The sequence below is a fragment of the Trichosurus vulpecula genome, chromosome 4 (genome assembly GCF_011100635.1).
Source record: "Trichosurus vulpecula isolate mTriVul1 chromosome 4, mTriVul1.pri, whole genome shotgun sequence".
Classification (NCBI taxonomy): domain Eukaryota; kingdom Metazoa; phylum Chordata; class Mammalia; order Diprotodontia; family Phalangeridae; genus Trichosurus; species Trichosurus vulpecula.
This window is the reverse complement of record NC_050576.1, coordinates 9,247,692-9,273,338: the sequence shown is the minus strand read 5'-3', so window position 1 is coordinate 9,273,338 and position 25,647 is coordinate 9,247,692. Positions and strand designations below refer to the sequence as shown.

General features: G+C 40.5%; 1 protein-coding gene across 3 annotated transcripts in view; it reads left to right on the top strand.

Moving 5' to 3' along the window:
* Positions 1-25,647, top strand: part of LRRC7 (leucine rich repeat containing 7) — a 442,956-nt gene that overhangs the window by 405,322 nt on the left and 11,987 nt on the right. For 2 of the 3 annotated variants that reach the window (XM_036753706.1, XM_036753704.1), the window contains one exon: positions 13,746-13,820. In XM_036753706.1, coding sequence (XP_036609601.1) covers positions 13,746-13,820 — 75 coding nt within the window. The remainder of the gene's footprint in view (positions 1-13,745; positions 13,821-25,647) is intronic. The other variant, XM_036753705.1, reaches the window with a different exon arrangement.

Here is a 25,647-nt window from a genome sequence, read left to right as displayed (position 1 = left end):
TTTTTGATTACCTCCACCCCCATCTGCCCTCCCTTCTATCATCCCCCCCCCTTTTTTTATCTTCTTCCTTCTTCTTTCCTGTAGGGTAAGATACCCAATTGAGTGTGTATGGTATTCCCTCCTCAGGTCAAACCTGATGAGAGCAAGATTCACTCATTCCCCCCTCACCTGCCTTCTCTTCTCTTCCCACAGAACTGCTTTTTCTTGCCACTTTTATGCGAGATAATTTACCCCATTCTATCTCTCCCTATCTCCCTCTCTCAGTATGTTCCTCTCTCATCTCTTAATTTGATTTTATTTCTTTTAGATATCTTCCCTTCATCTTCAACTCACCCTTTGCCCACTCTCTCTCTCTCTTTCTCTCTCTCTCTCTCTTTCTATATATATATATATAGATATAGATATAGATATATAGATATACACACATACATATATACATACATACACATTCACTTATACATATCTATACATAAACACACACATATGTGTATATATATATATATGCATATTCCCTTCAGCTACCCTAATACTGAGGTCTCATGAATCATACACATCATCTTTCCATGTAGGAATGTAAACAAAACAGTTCAACTTTAGTAAGTCCCTTGCAATTTCTTTTTTTTTTTTTTTGTTCCTTTTCTTGATTACCTTTTCATGCTTCTCTTGATTCTTGTGTTTGAAAGTCAAATTTTCTATTCAGCTCTGGTCTTTTCACTGAGAAAGCTTGAAAGTCCTCTATTTTATTAAAAATCCGTATTTTGCCTTGGAGCATGATACTCAGTTTTGCTGGGTAGGTGATTCTTGGTTTTAATCCTAGCTCCATTGACCTCCGGAATATCGTATTCCAAGCCCTTCGATCTCTTAATGTAGCAGCTGCCAGATCTTGGATTATTCTGATTGTGTTTCCACAATACTCAAATTGTTTCTTTCTGGCTGCTTGCAGTATTTTCTCCTTGATCTGGGAGCTCTGGAATTTGGCAACAATATTCCTAGGAGATTTCTTTTTGGGATCTATTTGAGGAGGTGATCGATGGATTCTTTCAATTTCTGTTTTGCCCTGTGGCTCTAGAATATCAAGGCAATTCTCCTTGATAATTTCTTGAAAGATGATATCTAGGCTCATTTTTTGATCATGGCTTTCAGGTAGTCCAATAATTTTTAAATTGTCTCTCCTGGATCTATTTTCCAGGTCAGTGGTTTTTCCAATGAGATATTTCACGTTGTCTTCCATTTTTTCATTCCTTTGGTTCTGTTTTATAATATCTTGATTTCTCATAAAGTCACTAGCTTCCACTTGCTCCAATCTAATTTTTGAGGTAGTATTTTCTTCAGTGGTCTGTTGGATCTCCTTTTCTATTTGGCTAATTCTGCCTTTCAAGGCATTCTTCTCTTCATTGGCTTTTTGGAGCTCTTTTGCCATTTGGGTTAGTCTATTTTTTAAGGTGTTGTTTTCTTCAGTATATTTTTCAGTACTTTTTTGGGTCTCCTTTAGCAAGTCATTGACTTGTTTTTCATGGTTTTCTCACATCCTTCTCATTTCTCTTCCCAATTTTTCCTCCACTTCTCTAACTTGCTTTTCCAAATCCTTTTTGAGCTCTTCCATGGCCTGAGACCAGTTCATGTTTTTCTTGGAGGCTTTTGTTGTAGGCCCTTTGACTTTGTTAACTTCTTCTGTCTGTATGTTTTGGTCTTCTTTGTCACCAAAGAAAGAATCCAAAGTCTGAGACCGAATCTGGGTGTGTTTTCACTGCCTGGCCATATTCCCAGCCAACTAACTTGACCCTTGAGTTTTTCAGTGGGGTATGACTGCTTGTAGAGTTTAGAGAACTATGTTCCAAGCTTGGGGGGATGCACCAGCTCTGCCACACCAGCACTCCTCCTTCCCCAAGAACCCCCAATCCGGACTGGACTTAGATCTTCAGCAGGCTCTTCCCTCCTGCTCTGATCCGCCACTTAATTCCTCCCACCAGGTGGGCCTGGGGCCGGAAGCAACTGCAGCTGTACTTATGTAGCTGCCCCATCTCCGCTGCCGAACTGCGAACTCCTTTGACTCCCACAGCTTTTCCCACTAACCTTCTCTGTTGTCTTTGGTGTTTGTGGGTTGAGAAGTCTGGTAACTGCTGCAGCTCACTGATTCAGGGCGCTAGGGCACACTCCGCCCAGCTCCTAGTCTGGTTAGTCCACGCTGCTCATGCTGGGCTCTGCTCTGCTCCGCTCTGCTCCCAGCTCTGTGTGGGATAGACCTCACCCAGAGACCATCCAGGCTGTCCTGGGCTGGAGCCCTGCTTCCCTCTGCTATTTTGTGGGTTCTGCAGTTCTAAAATTGGTTCAGAGCCATTTTTTATAGGTTTTTGGAGGGACTCGGGGGGGAGCTCACACTAGTCCCTGCTTTCCAGCCGCCATCTTGGCTCTGCCCCCCCCCCCCCCATCACTCTATTTCTTGGCCAGTGCCAGATTATTTTGGTAATTACTGCTTTATAATACAGTTTGATATCTGGTACAAATAAAATAATTCCTTGATAGTTTGATTGGTATGGCACTGAATAAATAGATTAATTTAAGTAGAATTGTCACCTTTATTAAATTGGTTCAGTGTACCCATGAGCAATCAACATTTTTCCAGTTGTTTAGATCTTACTTTATCTGTGTTAAAAGCATTTTATAGTTGTGTTCATATAGTTCCTAGGTTTGTCTTGGCAGGAAGATTCCCAAGTACTTTATGTTAACTACAATTATTTTAAATTGAACTTCTCCCTCTTTCTCTTGCTTTTGGACCTTGTTGACAATATACAGAAATGCTGATGATTTATGTGGGTTTATTTTGTATCCTGCAAGCTTGACAAAGTTGTTAATAATTTCAAGTAGTTTTTTAGTTGATCCTCTAGGATTTTCTAAGTATGACATCACATCATCCACAACAAGTGATAGTCCTGTATCCTCATTGCCCACTCCAGTTCCTTCAGTCTCTCTCCCCCTTCTCCCACTACTATCTACTACCAACATCTCCAACATAATACTAAATGATAGTGGTGGAAATGGGCATCTCTGCTTCACCCTGATTGTGTTGGGAAGGCGTCTGGCTCATCTACACTACAGACAACATTTACTGGTGTTTTAGATAAATATTACTTATAATTTTAAGGTAAGCTTCATTTATTCCCAATGTTTTCAATAGGAATGGGTGATGTACCTTGTCAAAAAACTTTTTCTACATCTATTGAGACAATCCTGTGATTTCTGTTCGTTTTGCCATTGATATGGTCAACCATGCTGATAGTTTTCCCAATATTGAACTATCCCTGCATTCCTGGTGTAAATTCCACCTGTTCCTTTTGATATATTGCTGTAATCTCTTTGCTAGCATTTTATTTCTCTCTCTGCTTTGACTTTCCTTGGTCTGGGTATCAGCACCATATCTGTGTCATAAAAGAAATTTAGTAGAAGTCCTTCACCTCTTTTTCCAGATAGTTTATATAGTATTGGGATTAATTGTTTTTCAAATGTTTGGTAGAATTTGCATGTAAATCTGTCTGGTCCAGGGGATTTTTTCTTAGGAAGTTCATTGATAGCTTAATTTCTTTTTCAAAGATTGAGTTATTTAAGTATTTTATTTCTTCTTCTGTTAATCTGAGTAATTTATGTTTTTGTAGATATTCATCCATTACATCTAGACTATCAAATTTATTGTCATATAATTGGGCAAAATAGCTCCCAACAATTGTCTTAATGTCTTCATCGGTAGTGAATTCACTTCTTTCATTTTTGGTACTAGTAATTTGGTTTTCTTCTTTCCCTTCTCTAATCAAATTAACCAATGCTTTATCTACCCCATAGTTTTTGATTTTCATAAAACCAGCTCCTAGTCCTATTCATCAGTTCAATGGTGGTCTTCCTTTCAGTTTTATTAATGTCTCCCTTTACCACCAGGACCTCCAACCTGGTGTTCAATAGGTGATTTCTAATTTGTTCTTCCCGTAATCCCCTTAGTTGCATGCCCAATTCACCAATCCACTCTTTCTCTATTCCACCAATGCAAGCAACTAGAGATATAAATCCTCCCCCAAGCACTGCCTTCACTGCATCCCACAAATTCCAGTATGCGGTCTCATTGTTGTCATCTTTAATGAAATTATCGATGGTTTTTGTGATTTGTTCCCCAGTCCACCCATTCTCCAGAACTAGATTACCTAATTTCCAATTAACCTTTAATCTCTTTTGCCATTGTCCATTATTGAATGTCATTTTCACTGCACCATGATCCAAAAAGGATGTGTTTACTATTTCTGCCTTTCTGCACCTGCTTATAAGGTTTCTATGTCCTAATACATGGTCAGTTTCTGTGTAGGTGCCATATACTTCTGAGAAAAAGGTATATTCCTTTCTATTCCCATTAAATTTTCTCCAAATATCCATCACATCTAACTTTTCCAGAATTTTATTCAGCTCCTTAACTTCTTTCTTGTTGATTTTTGGGTTAGTTTTATCTAGTTCTGGGAGAGAAAAGTTGAGGTCCCCCACTAGTAATTTATAACTCATTGAACTTCTCCTTCAAAAGTTTAGATACTATACTACTTGGTGCGTATATGTTTAGCATTGATACAATTTCATTGTCTTTGGTACCTTTCAGCAAGATCTATTTTCCTTCTTTATATCTTTTAATTAGATCTATTATTGCTTTTGCTTTGTCTAAGATCACGATTGCTACCTCTGCTTTCTTTGCTTCAGCTGAAGCATAATAAATTCTGCTTCAGCCCCTTGCCTTTGCCCTGTGTGTATCTCCCTGCTCTAGATGTGTTTCTTGTAAACAACATATTGTAGGATTCCAGTTTTTTTAATCCATTCTGCTATCTACTTCTGCCTTATGGGTGAGTTCATCCCATTCACATTTGTAGTTATGATAACTATTTCCCTCTATGCTATTTTTTGCTTGTTTATTCCCCCTACCCCCACCCTTTCCCTCATCACATAATTGCTCTTTCATGTCTCATTTATGTGGGATAATTTACCCCATTCAATCCCCCCTTCTTCTTCCAGTGCAATTTTCTTTCTCACCCCTTTATTTTTTTGGGAAGGGAGATGTCATCCCATCAAAATCACCTTATATTCACACCCTCTGTCTACATATACTCCTTCTAATTGTTCTCATAGTAATAAAGTTGTTAAGAGGTACAAATATTATCTTGCCAAACAGAAATGCAGTTTAACCTTATTGAATTTCTTATGTTTTCTCTTTCTTGTTTCTTTTTTACCTTTCTATGTTTCCCTTGAGTCTTGTATTTAGAGGTCAAATATTTTATTCAGCTCTGGTCTTTTAATTAGAAATTCTTGAAAGTCCTCTATTTCATTAAATATCCATTTTATAACCTGAAAGATTACATTCAATTTTTCTGGGCAGGTGATTCTTGGTTGTAATCCTAGTTCTTTTGCCTTCTGGTATATCATATTTCAAGCCCTCTAGCTCCTTAAAGTGGAAGCTGCCAAATCCTGTGTACTCCTGACTGTAGCTCCACAATATGTGAACTATTTTTGCCTACTTTCAATACTTTCTCCTTGATCTGTGAGCTCTGGAATTTGGCTATGATGTTCCTGGGAGTTTTCATTTTGGGATCTCTTTTAGGCAGTGATCAGTGGATTCTTTCAATTTCCATTTTGCCCTCTGGTTCTAATGTTTAAGGGCAGTTTTCTTTGATGACTTCTTTAAAAATGTTGTGTAAACCTCTTTTATCATGGCTTTCAGGTAGTCCAATAATTCTTGTATTATCTTGCCCACATGTGTTTTCTAGGTCAATTGTTTTTTCCAATGAGAAATTTCACATTTTCTTCTTTTTTTTTACTTTCTTGATTTTGTTTTATTTTATCTTGATGTATTATTGAGTCATTAGCTTTCACTTGCTTAATTCTAATTATTATTAGAATTATAATTATTAATTAGTGAGATTTCGTACTTCCTTTTCCATTTGACCAATTCTATTTTTTAGGGAATTATTTTCCTCGGGAAATTTTCATATATCTTTTCCCATGCTATTGACTCTCTTTTCATGATTCTCTTGCATTACTCTCATTTCTTTTCCCAGTTTTTCTTCTACTTCTCTAATTTGCTTTTTAAAATCCTTTTTAAGCTCTTCCAGGAATTCTTTTGGGGTCTGGGACTAAACTACATTTTTCTTTGAGGCTTCACAAGTAGCCTTTTTGACACTATTGTCTTCTTCTACGTTTATGCCTTGATCCTCCCCGTCACTATAGTAATTGTCTATAGTCAAGCTCTCTTTTTTTGCCCATTTTTTCTGCCTTTTTTGTGACTTGGTGTTTTTATGTGAGAGTTGGGCTCTGCTCCTGCATTGTCCCAAGTTTTTCTGTGCTGGAGCTATGGGTCTTACTGCTGGCTTTCACTGAGCTTCAAGGCTTACCTGTTTGCTTTCTCTGGAGGGTAGGCTTCCCTTCTGGCTTTTACTGGTGGGACCTCCCTGTTGGCCTCCCCTGGGTGTGGGGTTTAGCTGCTGGCCTGTTCTAGCTAAGCAAATTCTTGCTGCTGGGTTGCTATGGAAACAGAGCCTCTCTGCTGGTAGGCTCCAAGGGCAAGGTCTCACTGTTGGCCAGCCCCAGGGCAGTACTTCACTGCTGGTTAGTAATGGGTTCAAGGCCTGACTGGTGGTTTGTGCTAGGGGTGGAGTTTTGTTGTGCTGCACAGACTGCTTACTTGCCTAGGGGACTGCTGGCTTGCAGGAGGTAGGGCTTTGATGGTGGATTGCTGTAGGCTTAGAGCCTTGCTGCAGACCCCCTGCTATGATGCTGGCTGCTGCTGTTGCTGCTGCTCTTGGACCTCACTCCCCTCCCACTCTAGTGAGAAAGACCTTTCCTGCAGGGTTAGTAAACTGTTTGCCTGCTCCTACATCCATTCTGAGGCAGTTTTCAAAGGGTTCTTTCCTCACTCCACCATCTTGGCACCAGAAGTCGAGAGAGCTTCTTAAGAACTCTCTTTATGGCTCTGAATAAAAAAATAAACATTATATTGCTTACTAGAACTCAGAAAAGTGCCCCTCCCCTCCCTCTGAATAAGTATATGGACCCTGGCAGGAGTACAAATCAGTGAGTTATGTATCTCTTTAGACTCCTCATGAATATCTGGTGTGGCTGAAATTTATTTTTATAAGGTGAATTATTAACTTCATATAACTCCATTTTTGAAGATGTGACCAAAAAAATCAATTTCATTGAATTCTCCACTTTGTCAGCTGCCTTTGTTCTTATTATATGGAATACAGGTATCAAAAAAAACCAAGAAGGGACTAGGCATTGAGGGTAGCCTACAGGGATGACCATTTAATAAGTAATTAGTTATCATGTTTTGGAAAACATTCAAGGAATATCCACACCTCTCTCAGATCCTAATCCTAATACTTAATAATCATAATTATTAATGTTAGTCATAATTAATAATGCACAATAATTTTTACTTAATAATCTTTCACTGAAAAACTTTAGGGTCCTTAATGCTGGTTGATCACTTGTCAAATATATTTTAAAGGAGATTCTTGTCCATATACTTTTGCTTGCACTAGACAGCCTCTGATGCCCCTTCAACTCAAAGATTCTGTGATTATTTGATAAACTGGGAGAAGGTCATCAATTAAATTATTCCCCTAACAATTATGAGCATCATCCTAAACAAAAGCATGACAGCTTTTACCAAAATGTGTGATCTAAGGGGAGATTTTTAAAAACAGTATGACAATTAACCTATAGAAATTTATTTTTTAAATTTAGGAAATTAATTCATGGGCAAAATATAAATACAATTCCAGTATCACAGTTAGAAATAGACAATGAAATTATATCTCCCAAAGAGAATATAGTATTGGATCATTTTATAGCACCAGAGAAATTAATAAAAAGAAAATTGACCTGGTAAAAGTAGGCAAAGCAAACCCCATTTTGATTTTTAAGATGTAGTCACCAAAAGAGAGCAACCAGTAATCATCCACCATCAAACTAGCAAAGTCATGAAAATCATCGAATTACTATTTCTTAGTCTATTTCTCAATAGGCCTGACTCAACTAGTAAGGAGGGAGTAAATCACTTACCTTTTTCATTCATGAACCAGACCACCAGAGCAGCATTTTGTAAAATGAATATTTCATTGCACTGGATGGACTCTGTAATGATCTGGGGGGAAAAAATCCCATCTATCCAAAAAGTCAAGTAATCCATTTCTATCTTACAAATTAGAATCATATCCATTCTCTTCACTCTAATATCTATATAGCATCATCACCAACTAGTACAAGGATCATTACTCTCTCTCTCTCTTTCTCTCTCTCTCTCTCTCTCTCTCTCTCTCTCTCTCTCTCTCTCTCTCTGTGTGTGTGTGTGTGTGTGTGTGTGTGTGTGTGTGTTGCCTCTATGTTCTTTCATAAATGTAACTAAATTATATCTTAATCCATAATCTGCTATGTAAATAAAAATAAGGAGTTTGGGATGCCTTTAAATGTCTAACAACTTTTATGTAAAATCCTAAGAAACAAGGCATTTTTCAAAGACATCTTTGACTGGTTCAGGAACAATTTATCAGCAGCCATTGAGTGGAGCTCCCTGAGATCTGTGCTCAGTCCTGATCTGCTTGGCTTTTTTGTCACTGATTGGGATAAAGGCATTGGTGGAATGCTTATTGAAGTTGGGAGGGATAATTAATACTCTGGACGATGTCAGGCTCCAAAAAGATCCAGAGAAACTCAGACATTTAGGTCAAATTAATAAGATGAAATGTAAGAGGAATAAATTACAAATCTTACACTTAGGTTCAAAAAATTAACTGCAAAATACAAGATTTAAGAAAGGTCTGGAGGTTTTAGGGGACACAAGGTTTCTATGAATCAACAGTGTAATAATACAGCAGCAGAGAAAGCCAATGCCCCTCCTCCCAGCTTCCTTCAGGAGTCGCCTCTGATCCCACCTTCTGTGGAAAACAATGCCCAGTCGCCCCCCCCCCAGTTTGTAGTGCTTTCCTTTCTCAGATTATGTTCTATCTGCTCCTCAGGGTCTCACTGGGCCTTTGTTCTCAGACAACCCAACACACTGTAGTTTGTGGTCAACTAACATCACCTAGCTTGAAAGTTTCACCAGTGATATGCTTTAACATTATCAGTAACTAAAATACTCATTAGCCAAGGTATGGTTCATCTCTAGGAGTTTGTCATTGACTGTTTTTCATTTGTCATATAAGTATTTGTTGCTTTATACTAACAAAATTCCTGGATTTTCAGTGCTTTTCAGAAACAGAATGGCCAATGGACCACCATTCTAATGGCCATTTTGATGAATGCAATGATGAATTAAAATCTGTATTGGAAATACATAATGGTGCTTAGTGTGGCTAAATGTTTGAATTTTGGAAAGTGTTAGAAAGTCTGAAGTCCAAGAGCCAAGGCTACAGATCAAAATCACAGAATTTCAAAGCTAGAAGAAATCTCAGTATACCAGGCAATAGTCAATCAGTCAAAAAGCACTTAAGCGCCTACTATGTGCCAGGCATTGTGCTGTGTGTTGAGTATACAAAAGCAAAGAGAGCAGTGGCTATGGTTGTTTGGTGCTTGAGTGTTCCCCTCTTGCATCCTTCTTATTGTGCCCCAAGGTACTGCTCTCCTTGAGAAGGTGACCAGAAGTAAGTGTGGTAATTGTGTGTTCCCTAGGGATCTCTGTGGGTCTAAAGTCATTGGCTCATGCTGGTTCAGAGCCCAGAAAAAGGACAAGCCTGGAAGGGAAGCATAGTAAGAATGGCCCACGTGGCAGAGCCTACCAAAGAGCTACTCAGACTGAGTCTGTGACTGTTGGCCAATCCCAGGAATCAGTTATCTTCCAGAATAAACCTTTGAACATTTACCCACTATTCCTTTGGTGATGTCTGGGAGATTATTTAATGTGTTCTGCATTATAGTCTTATAATCATTATTAGGCATTTTGTGTGAGCCATGGTCTGCATAGACAGAGATGAGTGGCCTAGAGTTTTTAAGTGTTATGTTCCATAAATAGAAGTTGTAGTTCACACTTCCCAAGAGCAAGATCTATTTTGGTATCTGCAGTTGTAGTGGCCAAGACTGTCAGAACTTCTCACTTTCATCATTAAATTCCTCTAAAGTTAGTAGTTTCAGATATGTGTCCTGTGGACAGCAGGGCTCATCTTTTTCATCAAATTGTATGTCCAGTAGTCTCCATGCCAGACAATATGCTCAGCAGTCACATCTTGTCCCTTATGAATATGCCTCCAAACTCATTTCTTCCAGGATGACTGCTCAAAAACAGAAATGTTCCTGGGATGGATGTCTAAAACTTTGGAAAATTGATTGTAATTGACATGAAGAAGGGCCTAAAACTGTGAATAAACAAGTGCACAAAATGGCATCATGCCAAATGCCAGATTCAGATTTTATCTGGCCTGGTGCATGCCCACTGAGCACTGCTGATCTGCACAAGTCTGAGCTTTCTTCCTGGCTGGACAATAGCTTGGAGGCCATGGCACTTCTGGGCTCTTCTGGAGTCATGCTGTGCTCATGCTTGGCTCAAAAAGCAGTGCCTTCATGGCCATGTTAGGAAGCAAATCTGTTCTACATGAAGCATTTATAAGGCCCCTCCTCCAGGCCAGGCATTGTGCGAAGTGCCAGGGACATGAAGATAAAAACAGACCCAGCCCCTGCCCTCATGGAGCTCAGATCCTCATGGGGAGTCAACAGGCACCTATAAATAGATGCAGATAAAGACTGGACTTGTGATTTCCCAGGTGAGGAAACTCCATCCATCAATGAAAGTGGACACTTTCTCTGAAACTGAGAGTCCCTAAGCAGTGCACCTGAGAGCTTCAGGGACTCACCCAAGGTCACATAGCCAGTGTGTGTCAGAGATGGGACTTGAACCTAGGTCCTCCTGGTTTCAAAGCCAGCTTCCTATCCATGATGCCCATTATTTCTAAGTATATACAGGAGAGATGCAAAATTTAAACCAGGTAGTTTTGACAAATAAGATGTTTTTCAAATGTACTTGACTCTTCCTATTGGACTGCTAGGAAATTGTTGCTATGAGTATTTTCCTCCTAATGCATCACAGTAAACTGATGAGCTCATTGTGAGGTCAGTTTTTCACACATGGAGATTGCATCATTAGAATGCAGTGGAGCAGGTGAGTATTTTTCCCAGCACTTGCCCTGCTCCCACCCCATATTCACAAGAATCCCAACATTCTGGCAAAGAGTCAGAAAATGAATGAGATGTCTTTGTTCATGTTTCCAGCACATCTGTGATCTCTTCACACTGCCCAGCAGGTGGAAGATGGTATTGTAAGGACATGATGATGGCCATGCTCTTGCTGAATAGAAGGAAAGCTGCACAGAATAGTTCTCGACATTCATGAGACCAGCTGATTTTCTTCTGTATTTTAGCATTGCTGTCAGTTTATATTTTGAATCTCCACCCAATGCTACAATGAGATTATCCAGTTTTATAAATCAATTTTCTTTTTCCTCACTGATATTCACCTAAATCTAGACTTCCATTAAAGATAGCATGAGGTAGTAGAGAGAAGGCTAATCTTGGAACCGAGACTATCTGGGTTCAAATCCTGCGTCTGACACATAACAGCTGTGTGACCCTGGACAAGTCATTTTATCTTTCAATGCCTCAGTCACATCTCTAAGTCTACAGGTTATAGATGAGCTGATAATCTACAATACTGGAGTGAGTTTCTAATCCAGGACACCCCCCACACCTTGGTTGGGACCTCCTTTTTTATCTACCTGGTGTCATCATTTGAAAGACACAAACAACAACAGCAACATCTGGGCACTGACTTAAATCTAAGCTTGTAGTCCTCTGGGAAACGATGGCAACTTGAAAGGCTAAGAATGCCTGTGATCTCCATGAGATGCCGGCTGAAGGCAGTCAGCTCCTGCTCACTCAGCAGTGCCACGAACTGGAAACCTTAACAAGGAAGCCAGCAAGTCCTTTGGGAAGCTGCAGTCATCAGTCGGGAAGCTTCAGAGTCAACCTCAGGGGAGTGAGTGGCTAGGTTGCACCCCATTATGTGGCACCTTTCAATGGACCTGCCACTGACAAGGACAACATGTTGGGATTCTCAAAAGGTTTCTCTGATGTTCACATTTCCATTCTGGGTGCCAGCTCAACAACAACAAAGCCCCAGAGAGTAGGGAGGCACAAGCAGTGCAGTTATACTTTCTACGATCCTGTTCCTATAGACCAAATGTACACAAAGGACAGCTTCAACAGAAGGAGACTCGCAGCTTCCCTGTCCAATGTCCTGAAGCAAGTGAGCCAACAAAATCCACTGAAACTCAAATTACAAGCTGTGAGACACAGATAGTGTTCCCACAGCCTGACCTGCTGTGGCAATCAGAGATGTGGGGGCATATTTTGGGCAGTTATATCACTCATCCTCTGGAGCAGAGAGGCAGAATGGCCAACAGCAAAGGGCCCTTTAAGCTTCCCCTGCCGTTTGGACTGATTGCAGACATATCTGCATGGAAAGAATTATTGGGTTCCCCCAGGTCTTAAGTTCATGACAATGGCAACACAGTCTGTTTACTATTGCCTGATCCATTGGCCATTTTGAGTAAACTAACCCTAACTAACCTAATTAGACCCTAACCCTAATTAAACTAACATTTCAGGCAAATGATTCATTTGATTAATTGGCTACCTAGTTGCATGACTGGTGAAACTAGCTTGTTGTTAGAACATGATGTAGTCCTAGCCACTCTTGGCGATAGTGCCTTTAAACATGAAGGATAACAGTAGGAAATTCAAAGGATAGCTTCTATGGCAAACATCCAATGTAATTTTGAATAAGAGCTCAAATGTTAGGGGATATAAATGGGCTAAGTAGTGGTAGGGGAATTCAGAATAGCTTGTCTACTCATTTCTTAATACATCAAAGCTTAGACTTTCAAAAATATATTAAGACCTCAGAACAGCAGGCAATAAATGGTTGTGTAAATTGCAGAACAGATATAATGATATTGATACTGAAAACACTCTGCATTTTAAGACTGTGTCTACACAATGTTCAAGCAGCCAGTTGGAAGATAAAAATTCCAGAGAGTAAATGTCTTGGTTTGTCTACACAAACTGGCTGATCCATTTGTCCAATTTAGGGACTGAATTGATGAGACTTCATCACCATATAGACACCATCTGTATTTCAGTCAACATGTTTTCAATTTTTGTGTAAATAGTAAATGACTTAGATGAAATCTCAATGAAACAGAAGATAATCACTGAAATAAATCAGCATATACAGCTTCTCCTCAAGCTTTTAAAACATTGCACCAAATTAATAATATACAGTCACTTGAAGGAGCCACCTCCCAGGTAGATGGAATGCTTGAAAACAGAACGAAAGAACTCGAGCACATGAAAGATAATTGAGTTTGTAATTAAGACAATAGAGTTCTCTGCAATTCCACAAGAAAATGCAATCAGATGAACTCATAATCCCATTGTGCACTTGGAAAGCTTGAGGAGTCTCTCCCATACATGTTCAGTCCTTTATTTTAGTGATGGTGACCCGTACGTGAGGGGTACCCATAATCCCATTGTTGAAGTTAACATGAGTGGAGTATTTCTCAAGTTTTTGTTATTGTTAAAAAAAATAATCTGAGTTTTTGGTGTGAATTAATAGCAAACAAATCTAAAGCCTAGTTCTTGGTGATAGAATCCTAACCTCTGTTACTTCTGACTTATAGGGTATCTTTGTTACTAGGGTTCAGCCTGATGGGCCAGCATCCAGCCTGCTGCAGCCTGGTGATAAGATCCTTCAGGTAAGAGAATTGTTGTAGTTTTTTTATTTATATACCATGAGGGAAAAGTTATGTAAAAAATACATGTTTACCAAAAGCATATTGTGACCAATGTGCAAATGTTTTTTCTGACACTAATGTGTCTTTATTTTCATTATTGTTGCTTGGTACTGTAAATAGTCATCAAAAGGAGACTTTGCTTTTTTTCTCAATTTTAATTAATTTGAAGAAGGACCCATAGATTGATGGCTTTGGGCCAGAGATTGGGAACTAGTTTGGGATTTAATTTTCTTAACTGTGACTCTTAGATATGTTGCATTAATGCCATAGAATATATGTCCACTGTTGTTTTTGCAAAAGAAGAAAAATTTAGCTGTGCAAGAGGTAAGTTTTCTGTAAAGTCCTATCTTCTTCGAAATGGCTTTATCTCATTTAATGGTCTGCACAGCAGGTAAAACTCACTCCCACAGCTGTCAAATGCTCTGGGAAGCCTTAGACATCTTGCTCTCTCTGTGCACCCATATCATCATCTTTGAGCTCAGTTCCTATCCAAGATGCACACAAATGCTGCACAAGCAATTCCTGTCTTGCATGATGGGAAACTCTCCAGGGGAGATGTCTTTATTTTGCAATAGAAAAGGAGCCCTTTCTGAAATGCCTGCCTAGGGATCCAGACTTTTTTACTTATAGGTCCCAGAATCTAAATTTATGTCACTGTGAAGGTAAAGAAAAGGAACATAGAGGTAGATATCCATAATGCAGAAGAAATTGGAGAATCAGCCACAAAAAAAATTAGATCTCACATAGAATGATGATTCCAAGGCTCTAGGGGTCCCCTTTAATTCACCTTTGCTGGTCTACCATCCTATTGGCTAGCCACCTTTCAATCAGAAACACTTAGAAAATAAGAAACATGAATTTTCATCTTCATGGCCTGATTTATTTGTCCTGACATATAGCCGTGCATATATATTTATTCCTGGGATTATTCTGGGCTAAGTAGTAAGACAGAAACCAAAACATATGTGTCATGAAAAAGTCTATCAGCCCTACCTACCTGTATCTCATTCAAAGTATCAAAGAATGAGGCTTTAAGCCTCTGTTTCCATGATGTCAAGAAGAAAGGAGGGAAGAAAAGAAAGAAAGAGAACTAGGGAGGAAAGGAAAGGAAGGGAAGGGAAGGGAAGGGAAGGGAAGGGAAGGGAAGGGAAGGGAAGGGAAGGGAAGGGAAGGGAAGGGAAGGGAAGGGAAGGGAAGGGAAGGGAAGGGAAGGGAAGGGAAGGGAAGGGAAGGGAAGGGAAGGGAAGGGAAGGGAAGGGAAGTGAACTGCAACTTGGGTGTGGCTCATTGATGTGACTCAATGGGGACTTGTGGGCTTAGCATCCCCTCCTCCTGACAAGTATAAATTGAACAGATGGAAGATCAGTGACAATAAGGTCTTTTTAGCTACCACCTTTGTAGGGGCCCTCATCACCTCCTGCCTGGATTCTTGCACTAACCAAGCTTCTCATTGGCCTCCCTGCCTCCAGCCCATCCCCCTCTTGGCTGCCAAGAGGATCTTCCTAAAGTGCAGCCCTGCCCACGTTACCCCTTACTCTAGACTCTAGACTCTAGTGACTCCCTGTTTTGCCCAGGATCAAAAATGAAATCCTCTGTTTGGCTTTTAGAGTTCTTCACAACCAGCCCCTTCCTACTTTTCTGGTCTTCTTACACTTTACTTCCCCTAGCCACCCTCTACAATCCAGCAGCACTCGCCACCTTGTCTTCCTCTGTAACAGTCACAATTCTTGGTTCATTCTAAACTTGAGGGCAATCTAATGTCTCCCTGCCCCCCATGTCCCCAGTCGCTTGTACCTTCTGATACGTTGGGGATTTCTTATTGTATAAAACATTAGGAGTATAATCACAACCTGTCTGAGCCTCCAGTTAGGAAAATCTCTAGCATATAGACTAGAGTTTGGCTTTTAACCCTAATTTACATTTGTATTTCTTTCTCACTAACCCCTAGATACTTTGGGATTGATGCTATATTCAGATTACAGGAAATGTTTAGATATAGAAACAAACCTTGTATCTTACAGTGTTAATTAATAGGAAGGCAGTTGGGAAAAAAGTTATCTTTTCTTGGAACATTTCCCAGCATTGTAGGAGGTGGGTACAGCTGGTGAGGTGGCTCTCAGTCTTCTGCTCCAAGATGCCAACAGGGCCCACCAACGTCCTCCTTCTTCCCTTCTCAGCCACGACTCAGTCCTACTCTCTCTTTCTCCTCTGGATGGTTACCTCTGAGACCTTGATTCTTTCTATCCCAGCTCAATGCTCCATCTCTTTCCTCTCTTCTGCCAGATCCTCGTGTGACCATATCTCTCACCCCCTAGGAACAGAAATCCTCTAGACAGGTGAATGGCATTGAGGGTCCTGGCCCTGTTCACTGGCCATCTTCCATGTATAGTTGTGATTGATTTAATCAAGTGGTGTTCTTACCTACTAAAGGAAGTTACTTTTAAGTGGGTCTGGGGTGAGGATAACCTTATAGGACACTCCCAGCTCCTGACTTAGTACCTTTGCACTGGCTGCCACGATGATGAGACACCCACAATGCTCTTCCTCCTCACCTCCATCCTTTCCCTGGCTTCCTTCAAGCCTTAGCTCACCTCTACCTTGAACATCAGGTGCTGCTTATGCCTTCCCCTTTAGTCTATATATGTTTTGTACCTAGTTTTTGGCATATTGCCTCAACCCCACCCCCATTAGAAGGGATCTCCAGGAGAGCAGGGACTATGCTTTTGCCTTTCTTTGTATCCCTGGTACTTAGCACAGTGCCTGGCACATAGCAGACACTTAATAAATTCCTGCTAACCAATTGGTTAAAATTAACAAAGCACTTTCCTCACTGATAGCAAAAAGCCTAAAATAAGCTGGAGAAAGCAAGTATAATCATAACCCATCACAGCTCTGAACACTGGTTGGTTAGGAAACACCTACCCCATATACTATTTATCATTCTTGTGGAAAGCATTTGGACCTAATACATCAGAATAATTTTTTCTGTAATGAAAGGAGAATGGCCATATTGAACCCAACCAAACTGACCACTGTGTTTACAACATAGCAGAGTTATCTATTCAGCGGGTAGAAGTGGCCAGTTTCATTTTCAGAAACTAACTAGAAGAGCTGGGATGTTTGTCACCATCGTGGGTGCTGGGAGGGTGACAATCCACATCACTGCCATGGCCACATCATTGCTTATTTTTGGGCCCTTGTCCACACCTGTACCATCTATTCTCCCAGCCCTTAATTAGGAAGCATGGCTTAGAAAAGCACAAATAAATGAGCCTGCTCTCTCAGTGATGATGGCCCCAGACGCTCACAGCAGTTACTGAATCAGGATTGAGCTATTCTGTATCTAAGCATCTCATCTCCAAAGGGCTGGGAGGAGGCCAACCCTCATCTGGCTTCATGGATGGCCTACCCAAGACCGCGAATTAAAGCAGAATATTAGTGATCCCTAGTTAATCCCAACTTCTGTGATAGCACTCCCCTCAGTTTTTCATGTGGTCCAGTATTCATGGAATTCTGCAAGGACCAAGGGGCGGGTCATAAATAGATGGTGCAAGTGACCAGAAATCCATCAGCAGCTCCTGAGCCGGCTTTCTATCGCTCTACACCTCATTCTTTCAGAATGAATTGCCAAAGATTAAAAATAATACAAGTAACAATATGGTGCTTAACTGGTCTAATAAATAATTCTTTTCAAATTTCAAGACTCATTTAAATATAATCTATTAATTATGGCTAGCTGTTTTGTTGCCAAGAAGAAAAATAAGCCAGAAGAAAATGTTTCTTGCATTTGGTAGGTGATGGTGCTGAACAAGATGATTCAGAGTACCCACTCCCCCTCCCAAAAGCTTCCTGTGTCTGTATGCACCATTTTATTACAACACAATCTCCTAAACAATAGAAAAAATCATTTATGAATAATGGGTTACTCATACAGCATTTTACAGGTCATTAAAACCAAATGTAAAAGCATAAGGCATTTCATTGACTTGGTATTGAATTAAAAATAATTTTGGTAATTTCTTCCATTCAATCCAACTTAATTCAACATAATACTAAATTTAATTTGACATTTCAGTGCCTACTGTATGCAACAGGTGCCTAAAACATTATTAATGTTAATAAATACAGATTGTGTGTGCCTATAGTGTGTATCATTGTCAGTATCCAGGAAGAGACAAAATTTAGACAAAGTACCACTGCCATCGCAGAGTTCAGAGTTCACTAATTTATGAATTTTGGAAATGAGTGACAAAATAAGTTTTAAACTTAACTAATAAACTTGGAAAAATTGAGATCTAAGAGAGAACTACATGCCAAAACAACTGATTGAAAAGTGAATGACTCAGGCAAATCAGTTGTTTCCTAATAAAATCTGATATGTTATAGTGAAAAGAGAATTCATTGATTGTATGTGCAGAAGATCTGATTCCAAGAATCAGCCCTGTCACTTATTGACTGTTTGATCTTGACTGAATACTTTTAACTTTCTGCTTCCTTTCTTGCAAAATGGAGAGGAGTCATATTTTAATTTCCTCGAAGGTTAATTTTGAAGAAAGCATTAAAGAAAGATGAGCTTCCTCCAAACCCCACCCCACAGAGAAAGCCTTAGAGAATTTGGACTTTTATGCCTAAAACAGAACTCCTCAAAATCTTTCACAGAATAAATCCATCAACAAATGCTTGAAAACTGTTCAGAATGGTGAATATTCTGATTGCTTACATTTATTATTCCTCTTATTTATCAGCTCAGTTAGAACAGTTGTGTTTAATGTTCATGTGCAAGATTAGTTTGCTAGGAGGGCCAGTCTGTAAGCAGCAGAATCCATTTATGTAGGATAGTACATTTTAGAGCCTTCTCGGGCAGCTTCCCATCCCTTTTGTTTTCTTGCTCACTAGAGAAGCTGATCCACTTCAGTCTTCTATGTGTCACATACTATGCTAAGCTCTAGAAATGCACATTTGAAAAGCAAACAGTCCCTGCCCTCAAGGATCTTACCACATATTGGGGAAATCGCCTGTGCACATAGATGTAAAAGCAAAGTGCTTATGAGACAAATACAACATAATTTCAGGGGGAATGCAGTAATAGCTTGAAAGGATGATGGCATCACGTGGGTATATTTAAAGATGGAGGAGACCTGGGCATGTTTGTGGGCAACAAGGAAGGAGCTCCTAAGTAGGAAGAGTCTGAATATTAGGAAGGGCAGAATACTGTGCAGGCCACAGATGGGAATAAGATCAAGGGAAGACATAGGGAGTCAGCATTGGCAAGGAAGAGGACCATCCCTTTGGAGTCTAGAGTAATGGAGGAGAGAGGGTATAGAGGAAAAGAAGGAGCTAGAGGCCAATCGTCTCTGTTTTCTCAGTCAAGTATGCATTAAGGTCCTCCACTAAAGGGATGGGAAGAGACTTGAGAAGAGAGAAGGCCACTGGTGGTTGTAATGATGGGTCTTTGCAGGAGGTTCACTGTTGTCTGGAGTTTTCTGAGGGACTGAGAGAGATCACCTAATCCTTCAGCTGAGGGCATGATTCTCCATCCCTCTTTTACCTTGTGTTTTACTGGGATACCAAGATTTCTCACAGGACCCTGTCACCTGGCTGGAGTTCCTGATAGTTTTCTCCAAGGCCCCATCCTGACTTCTTCTGAGCTAAGGGCATAATTGGGCATCAAGCTTCCTCTCACTGATCTCTCAGTCAAGAGTCATACACGTTGTAAGTCTCCACATTATCTTTATGTTCTAAGGCTCCACATTATAAACTAACAGGAAATAGGACTCTCCTGAACATCACCAAGTATGGGCTGAGGCATACATCACTAGCTTTTTAATATATACACCAGAAGTGCACTGGTACTGCATGTATCCCATGTAGCTCCATCTCTCTGTGCCTCTCTCAGTCTGTCTCTCCCCAGGTGCCTTCCCATTTACTAGCCTTCTCTTGAGTCCCATCTTTCTTTTGGATGTGCCACCTCCAATTGTGTGTGCCAAAAGCTGCTGAATTACACTCAGGCTTCTGGTGAATGTAGTTCTCAAGGAGAACATTGACCCTAAAACACTCACTCTCTGGTGATCGGCACCTGTCATTGGAGTTTTCCCTACACTGTGAAAGCAGTAAAGTAGAGAAAATGATGACCACCTAGTAGCTGTCATGGGCACCAATGGAATTTCCTTTGTTAGCAGCATTCACCTGCCATCTTTCTCAAGCCTAATTCAGTGGTTTCCACGAAGAAATATTACCAACAACATTTTGTTCTTGTTTGGCCATTTTTCAGTTGTGCCTGACTCTCCATGACCCCATTGGGGGTTTTCTTGACAAAGATACTGGAGAGGCTTGCCATTTCCTTCTCCAGCCCATTTTACAGATGAGGAAACTGGTACAAACAAAGAAAAGGGACTTGCCCAGGGTCACACAGCTAGCAGATTTGGTCTCAGGAAGATGAGTCTTCCTGAGTCCACGTTTGACACTCTATCCAGTGCTGCCTAGCTGCCCTACCAACTTAACATAACTAAATACAAGTTTGAGCCACAATTTTATTTTCAGTTTTCTAACAACGATCATTCTCATTTACAATGTTAATTTCTAGAATGCCTTTAGGTTTGCAAAGCACTTTCCTATACACCAAGTGTAAGGCTGAGTTGCTGCTCCTTTACTGCCCCTTATTATTGGAGAGGTTGTCAATCTCTGGGCCCCCCTGAATTGGGAAAAACAGTTCCTGAAAAGTGTTTTAGTTGCTGTTTCCCAGAACAATCACCAAGAGCAGGAAGAGGATGTTCCATCCTCAAAACAGTTTCTCACAACACACGTAGCTTTAGGGTTATGAACTTCAGAGTACGAATTTCCTGGGAAACTGTGATCTCTATTTATAATTTCTCATCAGAGGAAAAAACGATTTAGTTTAGAATCAATACAGTATTGATGAATGTAGTCTAGTCAGCCCTGAATGTATCCCAGTACTTAATTATAGTACTCTGTCAGATTCACTTCCTGAAATGTGAATTCATTCCACAAAGTTAATGTGGAGAAAACCTGTAATTATTTAAAGTTCTCAGGGCTTCCTCTCTTGCCTGGCTGTCAATAAGGTTTAGGAACCATGGTTACTAAAAGCCCAAGCCTAGAACTCACACACACCTGCTGTGCTTTTGCTGACCTGCCAGAAGAGACAAACCTTTGGGCATTTGAGATGCAGAATATTAATGAGTGAATAAAAAAACACCCAGTCTACACCTGGATGGGTCCTTTGAGAGTGTGTCCCCAGAGGATTTATTTTTAAGTTAATCAGACTCATATGAGCCCATCTCCTGATGTAAGGTGCCTCCTATTGGTGGCCACAAAAATGACACAATAAGGAGAGAGAAAACATCTGTAAACATCTAAACATCTGAAAAACATCTAAAAGTGGAAACCTCTCTGACTATCTGGGAAGTTCAAAGTGGGGACCTTCTCATATACCCACTCTTAAGCCTATAGGTAATTTTCCATAGGTCAGCCAGTGCTCCCAAGAGAATTAAGGTGACCTCTGGAAACTTTACAAAATAACCAAAAGGAAGGAAGTAAGAGATGCCTAGGTGGTTTTGAAATATGTCCACCAAAAAGCAAGGGAGAGCAAGACAGCAAAGGATTGTTCTTCCTATAATATGATGACCATGGTAATAGAATGTATTTTAAAAGGTTTGCCTTTTCTGGGAATTTCAAATCATTTTGCAAATACTGTCTCATTAGTTCAGTCTTTTCATTCCGAATTATGGAAGGGAGCAAAAGGAGCATATTTTTAGAGAAAGAGGCACCAAGTAGAACTTAATTCAACATTTCAAGATTCTGAGATTTCATTGGCTTGGGCATCCCTTTTAACGATGCAGATTTTAGCCCTATGTGCCTTGGGAGAAGGTGTTCTTGAGTCGTTGTAACGAAAAAAAAATGAATGAACTACCTGGTGCCTAACCTGCTGCCCCTAAACTTAGTGGCTGATCCTCCGACAAGAGACAGGGTCAATCACCAGCCAAGAGGCTATCACACTAGAATGCATATAATCACTATTGATCCACCAACAAACATTAAGGGCTTCTGGAAAACAGTTTGAAATCTCTTCAGAATTTACCTCTCAGCTAAAATTAAAAACCTGCTAATTGCATACTGTTGAGGCATAAAATTGCTGGCAGCTCTGCCCCTTCCCAGATAACTTTGATATTAACTTCATTTTACAAGATTCATTTATTTCTCATTTTTAATGTGTCAAACTTTTATACTCAATTTACCTCGAAATTGCATGAATTTTATTTAACCTAATAACTCCATTTTAACTCATTATGCCTATGTGAAGAATGAACAGATAGTTGCTTGTTAGGTTTGTTTGTGTGTGGTGTTTATTTGTTTGGGGGGAGGGGGACCTGTGATTCCTCTATCTCTGCACATTGGCCGTGGTTCTGCAGCTCACAGCCTTAGAGAGTTCTCTGAGGCGATGGAGTGAGTCATCCCGAGTCCCAGGGCCAAGGTTATCTCTCTACCCACTGCACTACACCGTCGCTCTTGTCACTCGAGACAAAAACGTTTCTAAATTTGTCTTTGCTATTCACTTTACTTCCTGATAAATAAATAACAGCGTTTCTTAAGCGCCTCCTAGGTGCCAGGCACTGTGCTAAGTGAGCCCTTTACAAATATGAACTCATGTGATCCTCCAACAACCCTGGGAGGGAGGGGCTGGTATTACTCTTGTTTTACAGTTGAGGAGACCGAGGTCAAGTGACTCGCCCAAGATCACACCACTATAATATATATATAGTTTATTTATTATATAATAATATATAATATATATAGTTTATGTATTATATAATAATAAATCCTGAGGCAGGATTTGAACTCGTGCTCTTGACCCCAGGCCCAGCCCTCCATCCATAGTGCCACCTGGCTTCCAGTGACCTGATTTCCCTAATAAGAGGGAAAAAAATATAGAGAAAGGACTCCCGTTATCCTTCTTTGTCCTCTCAACCCCTATTAACTTCATTCACCGATTAAAGTAATTTAAAAGCCTGTAGTTCCCCTCCCTAAAATCCTGGTTTTCATGATGCCGGAGAAACTATGCGTAAGAAACCAATCTATTGGTCTCTCATCGAGATTATCCAATGTAAATGTTAATTGGTCACCCCCGTATTAATCAACACAACCTTAACGGAGAGAGAGCTAGGAGAGGGGGGAAGAGGGCCTGAACCCAGATGCTGCCTCTGCTACTGCCCTCTGGGTAACTGAGGAAGTAACTCAACCTCTCTGAGATGTAGAAGATAACTCAGTAAAATGAAGGGGTTTTCCCGAGAGACCTCTAGGGTTTTGCCTAGTTTTAAATAGGCACTTATCTTTGTGGGTTCAAATATGGCCTCAGACACTTACTGAGGTCAACAACACTGAGTTCAAATCCTGCCTGTGTGACCCTGGGCAAGTCACTTCACCCTGTTTGCCTCAGTTTCCTCATCTGTAAAATGAGCTGGAGAAGGAAATGGAAAACCCCTCCAGTATTTTTGCCAAGAAAACCCCAAATGGGGCCATGACACATTGGATACAACTGAACGACAACAAAAATCTTAGAGGGGAAGTCACAGCCTGCTAGGGAAGCTAAGAAAGGCCTCTTGAACCCTGAGGGATTCAAACTGAGTACTGAAGGAAGCCAAGTAAACTAAAAAGCCGAGGTGAAACGGGGCTTGTTCCAGGAACAAAGGGGAGCCAGTATGTAGATATAGAAACAGGAGATGGACTGCCATTTGTGAGAAATAGCAAGGAAGCTGCATATTGGAAGTTGGGGTTCTTAAAAGTGAGAACCCCTGGAATGAAGGAAAGGTCCAGTTTGAAAAGGGCCCTGAATGTCCTGGATATAACAGGGACCCTCGAACTTACCTATGGCTACTCTCAAGCAGCATGGGCTAAGTCATGAGGCAGTGGGGCCCCCTACACTGGGGGCCTCCCTGAGAAGGTTGGGTGACCTCTTGCTGGGCATGTTACCCAGGGGATTCCCAAATATACTAATTGGCCTCTAAGTCCCAAAGGAAATCTAAAATATTTGACGTGGTCCTAGCAGTATCTCCAAGATAACAGAAGCACACAATCATAACTGCCCAATATTCAGGAAAGAGAGAAAAATGTCAAATATATTTTCTTTTGACTTTTTTCAGGATCCCAGTTTGGGCAAAAACTAAACCTCTTTTAGAGGCCTGCATGCCAAGCTATTATCCTCCATGTTCATAATTTATTATTGTGAGTCTAGCCATGACAGAGTTTTTGCACAACAGAAGAGTTTTTTATATACTGCTCTACTGTTAACAGTGTGCTTCACAAATATTATTTAATCTGATCCTCATAACAGCCCTGGAAGGCAGGGGCCATTACAATCTTCATTTGACAGATGGGAAAACTGAGGCAAACAGAGATGTTAAGTCACTAACCCAGGGTCACACAGACAGTAAGTCTCTGGGGCAGGATTCACACTCAGGTCTTTCTGACTCCAAGTCCAGCAGGCCATCCAGTTTCTAAGTCTTTCATTAAGCACCTCACCAGGAGGTACTTCAATGATGAAGGTTTTCTATTTATTCACATTTTTTTTATTTTTTCCCAAAAGAACATCTATAGTATTGTGTACCCTCCTCCTTGATGGTGTACACCAATCCCTGCTGGTAAAGGAGAGAGAAGAGGGCAGGAAGAGCAGCCTGGCCTCCCTTCTGGGGCCCCAGGGGTTTAGCAAGCCATTTGTAATGGCTCCTGATCTTCTAAAGCTCTTCCTGGGAGCTGTGATCCCGAAGTGAGGATTCTAGAGGGCATTAGATGTCTGCTTTGGGAGTAAAAGTGGTTTGTAACCAAAAATTGTGCTCAATGTTAACGACGGGGGGAGAGTGTCCCATAAGGACAATCTCACACCCCTTCTGAATTGCATGTGCTTTTGGCTGATTGGCTTCTATTTAGGACCTTCTGACCTGGAAGCTAAAAGCTCCCCAGTCTGGTCATCTAAAGACATGCTGATTCTGGCATCCAAATGTGGTCTTTGGAGTTCAGTCTGAGTCTGAACAGTTGTGAGATTCTTCAAAATGTTTTGAGGTGTTGTTAATTAAAGGCAGAAGTTGGACGTCATTTAAATTTGACAAAAAAAGTGATTCAAAGCAGACTGTGTGCAAGATAGTGTACAAGGGCCCTGGGAAGACAAGGATGAATCAGAGTCTCTGTTGTCAGATGTCACAAGTTACCAGAGAATCGATCAATCAACAGACATTTTGAAAGTACCTGCTCTATGCTAGGTAAGTGCTGGGCATAGAAAAAGACCAAAGTGATAGTCCCTGCCCTCAAGGAGCTCATATCCTAAAGGGGAGGCCAGCATACATACATCTCTGTATATGCCTATGTACACATAAATGTGTGGACAGGTCAGTGACTGAAGACAGTCATGGAAAGAATATTCTAGAAAAAGGGACTCATGCGAGCAAAAAGCATAGAGAAAGGGAAAGGGCAATGAGTTTAGGGGAAAGTGAGGAGTCCAATTTGACTATAATAGAGAGAATGTAGGGGAAAATCATGTGAAGTAAGGCCAGAAAGGTAGGTTGAAGCTAGATCACGGAGGGCCTTGAATGTCAGCCTAAGGAAGCTGTAGACCTTCAGATACCATTAACGTGGATGTGGAACTATAATATAAAAACCTGTTATTCTGTTATCATTTGGGACCATACATTAAGAAAAGCTTTTCTGCTAATGGTTATAGATTAAATGGCAAAAGGAAAGACTGAAGGTAAGGAGTCCAGGAAAGCTACTACAGCAGTAGTTC